Source organism: Chrysochloris asiatica, unplaced genomic scaffold (assembly GCF_000296735.1).
Source record: "Chrysochloris asiatica unplaced genomic scaffold, ChrAsi1.0 scaffold00184, whole genome shotgun sequence".
Lineage (NCBI taxonomy): Eukaryota > Metazoa > Chordata > Mammalia > Afrosoricida > Chrysochloridae > Chrysochloris > Chrysochloris asiatica.
Window position 1 is genome coordinate 1,807,104 of NW_006408702.1, and position 8,578 is coordinate 1,815,681.

The 8,578-nt window shown below is 43.4% G+C and overlaps 2 protein-coding genes across 3 annotated transcripts in view; one reads left to right on the forward strand and one right to left on the reverse strand.

Moving 5' to 3' along the window:
• Window positions 1-8,578, reverse strand: part of ADAMTS17 (ADAM metallopeptidase with thrombospondin type 1 motif, 17) — a 744,430-nt gene that overhangs the window by 479,829 nt on the left and 256,023 nt on the right. The window lies entirely within an intron of this gene.
• LOC102816804 (60S ribosomal protein L10-like) lies at window positions 640-1,284 on the forward strand. 2 transcript variants are annotated; one of them, XM_006872135.1, is made up of 2 exons: window positions 640-748; window positions 830-1,284. In XM_006872135.1, the coding sequence occupies exons 1-2, from the start codon at window positions 640-642 to the stop codon at window positions 1,282-1,284; spliced, it is 564 nt and encodes a 187-aa protein (XP_006872197.1). The 2 variants fall into 2 exon arrangements, with proteins under 2 accessions (XP_006872197.1, XP_006872196.1); XM_006872134.1 differs by having other exon boundaries at window positions 640-1,284.

Genomic DNA, 8,578 nt, shown 5'->3' on the forward strand with positions numbered 1-8,578 from the left:
CAACGGCATTAAACAACAACAACAACACATGTATTAATATTACCAGATGGAATGTACAGGAATCAAATTAACTACATCTGTGGGAAGAGACAGTGGAAAAGCTCACTATCATCAGTCAAAACAAGGCCAGACACTGATGGTGACACAGACCATCAGTTACTCATATTCAAGTTTAGGCTAACAAGGAAGAAAATGAAAACAAGTTCACGAGATTCAGAAGAGGATGAAGGATAAGGAATATAATTACTGATGTCAGATGGATCTTGGCTGAAAGCAGAGAATACCAGAAAGATATTTACTTGTGTTTTATTTAGTATGCAAAGGCTTTAGACTGTATGGATAATGCCAAGACATAGATAACATTGTGAAGAATGAGTATTCTGGGAAACTAAACTGTGCTCATGAAGAATCTATACATAGACCAAGAGGTAGTCGTTTGGACAGAACAAAGTAAAACTCAGTGATTTAAAATCAGGAAAGGTGTGTTCCAGGGTTGTATCTTTTCACCATACTTAATCAAACTGTATATTGATCAAATAATCTAAGGAGCTGGATCATAAGAAGAAGAACATGGCATTAAGATTAGAGGAAGACTTTTTTTTTCCTGTTTGGTGCATTGCTAAAGGTTTTGCTGTCACCATGGGCCACCGACCCGCTCGATGTTACCAGTACTGTAAGAACAAACCTTATCCGAGGTCTCACTTCTGCAGAGGTGTCCCTGATGCCAAGATCCGCATCTTTCATCTAGGTTGGAAGAAGGCAAAAGTGGATGAATTCCCACTTTGTGGACACATGGTGTCTGATGAGTATGAGCAGCTCTCCTCAGAAGCCCTAAAAGCCGCCCGTATCTGTGCCAACAAATACATGGTGAAAAGCTGTGGTAAAGATGGCTTTCATATCCGAGTGCGGCTGCATCCTTTCCACGTAATTCGCATCAACAAGATGTTGTCCTGTGCTGGAGCTGACAGACTGCACACCGGAATGCCAGGAGACTTCGGGAAGCCTCAGGGTACTGTCGCGAGAGTCCACATCGGCCAAGTGATCATGTCGATCCGTACCAAGCTTCAGAACAAGGAGCATGTGATTGAGGCCCTCCGTAGAGCCAAGTTCAAGTTCCCTGGACGCCAGAATATCCATATCGCCAAGAAATGGGGCTTTACCAAATTTAATGCTGCTGAATTTGAAGGCCTCTTGGCGAAGAAGCACCTCATCTCCGATGGTTGTGGCGTCAAATACATCTCCAGTCGTGGTCCCCTGGGCAAACAGCAGGCCTTACATTCCTGAGGACTTTGGCAGCATTGTTCTTCGTGGGTCAGGGTGGTCGGATTTATGGCTACCAACAAATTGTATTTATCAGTTCATGGGCCTAGAGTCCATAGCTGCTCTGTCTTTCCATGCCACCACCTCTGCTGCCTTCTCTGCTGTCTCTGCTTTTTTGAGGCAGGGATTCCAAGAGCCACTTGGAATTCTTCCTTAATGATGGTCCTGGGATTGTCTGTTCAAGTACGTCCCAAGTGATCGCCAGTGTGCATACGACTCGTGGATTCCCGTTAACTTTCAGTCCTAGAAAGGGTATTTCTCAGATGGGCTGACTCTCCTCGCCTTGATGCCTCCTAAAACTCAAAAAGCCAAACTCTCCGCTTTTTTTTAACTCCTTGAATTTTCCGCATTCCTTTTTTTTGGTACTTTTGTTGTTTCCATTGCTTTGCTGTTGTAAAAATAGGTGTGCTGATGTCTGTTCATGTCATGATTTGTAAGTTTCTAGGATATGTGAAAGAAGCTCTGGTAGCATAGCGACTACGAGTGGGGCCGATAATCTCAAGGTCCGTAGTTCATACCAGCCATTTCATGGGAGAAAGATGAAGCGTTGTGCTCCCATAAAGAGTTATAACCAGAAACCATACGAGTCAGGGCCACAACGAGTCAGAAACTACTCACCGGTCCACAACAGCAGAAGCAGCAGCAGCATATGTGGACAAGGAGCCCTGGTGACTCATATGTTAAGTGCTCGGTTTGAACACACCAGCAGGAAAATGACGTGGCAGTCTCCTTCCATAGATTTATAGTTTTGGAAAGTGTATGAGGACAGTTCTATCTCCTATAGAATCACTAGGAGTCCAAATTGACTAGACTGGAATGTGTATTTCGAGGTGTATATCTGGGAATGGGATTGTCAGATGATAGGGTACTTCTAGTTCTAGTTTTTTGAGAGAGTGACAAACGGACATAGCAGTCGTACCATTTCATAGTCCCTCCATTATTGGATGAAAGTTCCAGTCTCCCGACATCCTTGCCAACCATTATTATTATCTGTTTTGGTTTTATCAATGCACTTTTAGACAAAGTAAGATACTATTTCATTGTAGCTGTGACTTGCATAAAATAGATAGTATCTTTCCAAGTCTGTTGGACGCTTTCATTTCCTCTTTGGTGAAACTTCTGTTCATGTCCTTTATCAAGGTTTTCATAGCAAAAAAAAGATTAGAGGAAGACTCATAACAACCTGTAACATGCAGACGATACAAACCTTGCTTGCTGGAAGCAAAGAGGATTTAAAACACTTACTGATGAAGAGCAAAGATTGCAGCTTTCATCAATTCAATGAGAAAACAAAAACCTTCAAACCGGACCAGTAAATAATAACTTGGTAAACACAGAAAAGATTGAAGTTGTCAGTGACTTCATTTTGCCTGGATCCATAATCAACATTCATGGAAGCAGAAGTTCAGAAGTCAAATAATGTACAGCATTGGGCAAATCTGCTGCGAAAGACCTCTTCTAAGTGTTCAAAAGCAAAGGTATCAATCTGAGGACAAAGGTGTGCCAGACCCAATCTATGGTATTTTCAAGTGCCTCCTCTACGTGTGAAAAGGAGTTCTGGTAGCATAGTGGTTACAAATCGGGTTGTGAGCCACAAGGTCAGCAGTTCGAAACCACCAGCTGTTCAGCGAGAGAAAGAGGAGGCTTTCTGCTCCCGTAAAGATTTACAGCCTCGGAAACCCTGTACAGGGTCGCTATGAATTGGAACCGACTCCACGGCACCTAATAACACAACAACAATACATGTGAAAGGAAGACCAGAGAAGAATTGATGCGTTTAAATTATGGTGTTGGTGAGAAATATTGAAACTACCAGAGACTGCCAGAAGAACAAACAAATCTGTCTTGGAAGGAGTACAGCCAGAAGGCGCCTTAGAAACGAAGATGGTGAGACTTCATCTGGCATTCTTTTGACATGTCATGAGGGATCAGTGCCTGGAGAAGAACATCATGCTTGGTAAAGTGCAGGGACAACATAAAAGAGGGAGCGCCCCAATAAGATGGACTGACACGGTGCCAATAAGGACTCACACCGAGTAACCATTGACAGGATGACGCAGGACCAGACAGGGTTTCATCTGGTCATGCATAGGGTCACTATAACTCAGAATGGACTTGACAGCTCATAGCAAATACAACAGCAGCAAAAAGAAATGAAGTTCTAATACAAACTGCAACAGGGATAAGCTTAGAAAACACTATGACAAGTGAAAGAAGCAAGATGCAAAAGGTCACATAGTCTAAGATTCCATTTCTATGAAATGTCCAGAATGGAAAAAGCTGTAGAGACAGAAAGTAAATTAGTGGTTGCTTTGGACTGCAGAGTTGGAGGCAACTCTGCTGGAATGACTCCCTGCCCAGCAAGCTGAGTGACTAGTCTGAGTGGATTTCAGGAAGGAACTGGGCAGGCTCAGAATCCGTCTGAGCTCTCCCTGCCTGTCCTGGGGAGGTGGGCTCTCCTGCACACAGCCCTGCCTGTCACTCAGGGGCAATAGTATGCTTCGCAAGAGAACAGAGAAGTGAAAGGACACTTCAGGCTACCAAAATCATCCCCTTCCTAAGTAACTCTGATGCTGACTCAAGAGATGTCCTGGGCCAAGCTTAGCAGGCTCCTTGTTCATTATTCCGCCTGGAATGTGATACTTCCCCTCAAGAATCTCTGCTAAGGCCTCCCTCTCCAGCAGTAGGACCCTCATCCACATTTCCTTGGCTGCTGCTCTCTGAGGCACAGACGCCTTGCCTGGTACCAGGACACTGACAACATGTGCAGTGGGACTCAGGATTGAGAACCACAGAAAAGTCGGTCCCCTAAATTGAAGAGGTTCCCAGTTTCTGGCCTGCAGTTGAAACAGTCTACAGCATGGTCACTACACTTGGCCCAAAGGACGCTCCAGATTGCTGCTGAACCTCAGTGCCAAGCACCACCACTACGCCAGCAGAAGCTCACGATAACCAAGCATAAAGTTCAGTCCAACCCGAGCAAATGCAAAGAACTTACTTCCAATAGCATTCAAGACTTTTGTCCTGAGGAAGAGGTCTGCTGTGCTCCAGTGAGCAAGTGAACACAGGCTAAGGCAAGAGACTCACAGCTGAATCCCTGGCCTGAGGTATTGCTATGCAAAGTCCATTGAACTAATCCTGCCAGGGACACTGTGGCTAGACTAAGGCAGACATATGGAGGCTCCAATTCTGCTCCTGCCTCCAGCCACCCATCCCAGGCTGAATGTTTGGAAGTTTCCTGACCGAGCCTGCATGAGAACAACCTAAGTTAGGCCACAGTAGCTGTTGTTATGTGCCGTGCAGTCGGTTCCGACTCATAGCGACCCTGCACAGGGTTTCCGAGGCTGTAAATCTTTATGGGAGCAGAAAGCCTCCTCTTTCTCCCACAGAGCAGCTGGTAGTTTCGAACTGCTGACCCTCAGGTTAGCAGCCCGTTTTTCTAGAGAATATTAGTTATCAAACCGCTCAGTATCTGTTGAAGGGGAGCATAATCTGTCTCTGATGACACCCAAGGCAGCCATTTTCTTTATGGTGCTCTCAGTGACTTCAATCCTGCAGAGTCCATCAGAGCAGTGTCCTGGGCTGAGGTCAGGCTGAGCAGTAACTTGATCCAGATGGTGGTGCCGAGCTGGAGAAGCAGACTAAGCCTGGAACAGATGAGAGGAATGCTCCATCCACCAGAGCGAGAGATCCAAGAGATGTGGGACAACGGAAGCAGGGTTAGAAAGGTCTAAATCAGCATGCTGGCCAAAAAGCAAAGCTCTTAAAAGACAAAGAATCGAACTCTCCAGAGATTCCTGAATAACTCCTTAGGCCTGGCTACCAGACACTGACATTGAAAACTTCTTTCAGGTTTAATCACGTAGCAAAACTGGAAGAAGTTTTCATTTTTTAATGAAAGGTCTTATTGTTCAGATGAAGGTATTTCATAGGTACCTTCAACTCCACAGGAAAGTTCAACACGACTAAAAGATAATTACAAAGATAGATTTAAAAAACAAACAAACACATGCATACACGAAAACAAAGCAGGAGAAACCAAATCTACTGTTTATATCTCACACCTCCACCTGCAGGTGTTTGGACTCAGTCTGTGGAACCAATTAGGGGTCCATCATCCTGTCTCTGGCATCCACAGGATAAGACCCGGGGAGGCAAGAGACCCGGAGAACAAGCTAAGAGCTGGAAAGCAGCCTCCCAGTGCTGACAGCTCTGTTGGCATCAAAAGTTGTTGTGAAGTTGGAAACCCTCCCGTTCAGAACACAGATGGACAGCCTTGCACTCTCTAGAGGGGAATATACCAGAGCAGTCTTTATTAAAATAAATACTTCCATAACAAAACACAAGAAGATAAGCATTCAAGAAGCTGAATGAGTCGCAAACAGGAGAGACCCAAAAGAAAATCACCAAGACATTATAATCAACATCTCTGAAATCAAAGGCAATGACAGAACCCTAAAAGCAGCTTGGGAATTAACTACTGAGGAGAACCAATACGATTAAGCTCCAGTGACTTTTGAACCAGGAAGGCCAATGGACTGCAGCCTTTGCAAAAGACAGAGGGCAGGGAATAGCAATGAATCTGTCTCCGACGCAAAAACCACCCAGCAATGTCTGGAAAGAGGTGTGAAGGTATTTTTCTGGTTTATTTTCTCTTTTCATTCAGCCATTCTTGTTGCTCTCCCCTGTCATGCCTTCTCTGTCCAGTCTGGGTATCTTCACACAGGTGGGAGCGCACCTCCAGAGATGGTCCAGTGTTGCATCCAGAGGGTTTGCAACATGTGGGAAATTGGCAATGACCTCCTAAGTTGCCCAGGGCAAGTATTTTCCCACCACTCAAATAGGAACATCCAGAAGTCTCCATCAGCTTTGGGGGCTTATCATTGATGGCTTTTTACATTTGACTTTGGCCCTTCTCCTACTCTGTTAGAAGTTTTTATCCATGCCTCACCTAATAAGAGACAGCAACCCTCGCCATACAGTCAAGCTACATTTGCACCCTGTAAAACACCAACAAAAAGGCAAGAGCCAATACCAGTTGCTATGTATCAGAACAGCATGTATACCCAACACCTCTTAAAAACACTCTAAAGGGAGGCACAAGAACAGTGAACAGAGAAGCCCATCTCCTGATCACACCCAGCAAGAGACAATATGGAGTGTGCTTAAAAGCACACCATTATACGTTCATCTCACTAACACAAATACAACATCACTGTGATGTCTAAAAAGCAGCAAAAATATGTCTGCTCATGTGCAGAAGCAAGACAGAATAGCTCAGATGAATAACCAAAAGGAAGAGCTAGGATTGGTATTAGAGGGTAAAGAGGCTCTGACACTGGCTGATGGGGAATTTAGGAGAACGATATTGAGGTGCGTCCAAACATTCCACAGACAAGGCAAATAAGACAAGGATGTAGTCAGAAAAGCACTATGGGCACAGGAAACGAAAATCGAAACAATTTTCAAAACAATAAAGATCCTGCAAAAAGAGGTCCAGATGATTAATGCCAAAATATCAGAAATGGACACCACACAGAAAGGGCAAAGCAATAGAACTGAAGAGATGGGAGCAAGAATCAGCGAGCTTGTAGACAAATCTCTCAGTTGTGCTAAGATACAAGAACAAGCAGAAAAAAATTTTTTTAATCTGCAGAAAGCCTAAAATTCAAGTGGGAAAACATGAAGAGGAATAACTTCAGGCTGATTGGAACTTCTCTAACATCTTGAAGGACGAGAAGATAAGCATCCAAGAAGCTGAACACACCCTAGGAATGATTGTTGTTGTTGTGATGTGCCGTGGAGTCAGTTCCAACTCATAGTGACCCTGCACAGGGTTTCCGAGGCTGTAAATCTTTAAGGGAGCAGAAAGCCTCAACTTTCTCCCATAGAACAGCTGGTGGTTTCGAACTGCTGACCATGAGATTAGCAGCCCGATTCATAATCGCTACGCTACCAGAGCTCCTTCCAGGAATGACAGACCCAGGAATGATAGGAGTGACCCCCCCCCCACCAAAAAAAAAAAAAAAAATCGCCAAGCCATACTACAATCAAGTTCTCCAAAATCAAAGACAAGGAGAGAATCCTGAAAGCAGTTAGGAAAAAAAGAAATGCTACCTACAAAGGAAAGCAAGTAAGATTAAGTTCTGATTACTCAGCAGAAACCATGTAGGCAAGAAGACAATGGGAGATGTATACAAAACTCCGAAAGAAACAACTGCCACCCAGGAATCATATACCTAGCAAAGCTGTCAATCAAATATGACAGACAGCAGAATCAAAACATTCCAGGATAAACAGAAATTAAAGGATTTTGTAAAGGTCAAACTAGCACTCCAACACATACTAAAGGGAGTTCTTTGGACTGAGAATCAACAAGATCAGACAACAACGAAGAGACTGACCTATGTGGCTACACCACCCAGACCTCGGTTCAGAGATAAAAGAGTCCAGAGCAGAACAAAACTACAAAATTGAAATCAGAGGTTTTGGGAGTTGAGCCCATGAGCAGGAAAGACACTAAGTGAAAGAAAGGAAAAGGATAGTAACAGAAACCCAGGTGATGGGGAGGTCAGGTAGATCACAGAATAAAACAATCTGGTATAAACAGAAGAAAATCTCAATAAAATACAGGGTTACCTCAAATAAACTGGATACAACTCCAGATCAAATCAAGAGGGGAAAAAAATGAGTATGGAAACATTAATAATCTGAACAAATTGATAAAAGAAAAACACACACACAAAAATGAACTCAGCATGGGAAGAAGTATGGATTAAAGAAAACAGCAGGGCCACAAAAATTAACAACTTAATGTCAGCAATCAATCCACACCTATCAATAATTACACTAAATATCAATAGATTGAATGCACCAGTCAAGAGGCAGAGAGTGACAGAATATATAAGAAAGCCAGAGCCTACAATATGCCGTCTCCTAGAGACTTGCCTAATACACAAAGACAAAAACAGATTAAAAATTAAAAGGATGGAAAAACATATACCAAGCTAATTGCAACAAAAAACGAGCATGAGTGGCAATATTAACCTCAGACAAAATAAACTTTAAAGCAAAGACAAAGAAGGTTATTATTTTATGGTTAAAGGGTTAATTGAACAAGAGGACCTAACCATGATAAATACCTATGTTCCTAATGAAAGAGCCCTACATTTCATAAAGCAAACCCTAATGCAATTGAAGAAAGAAATAGACACCTCTACAATAGCAGTGAAGGAGCTCTGGTAGCGTAGTGGTTACG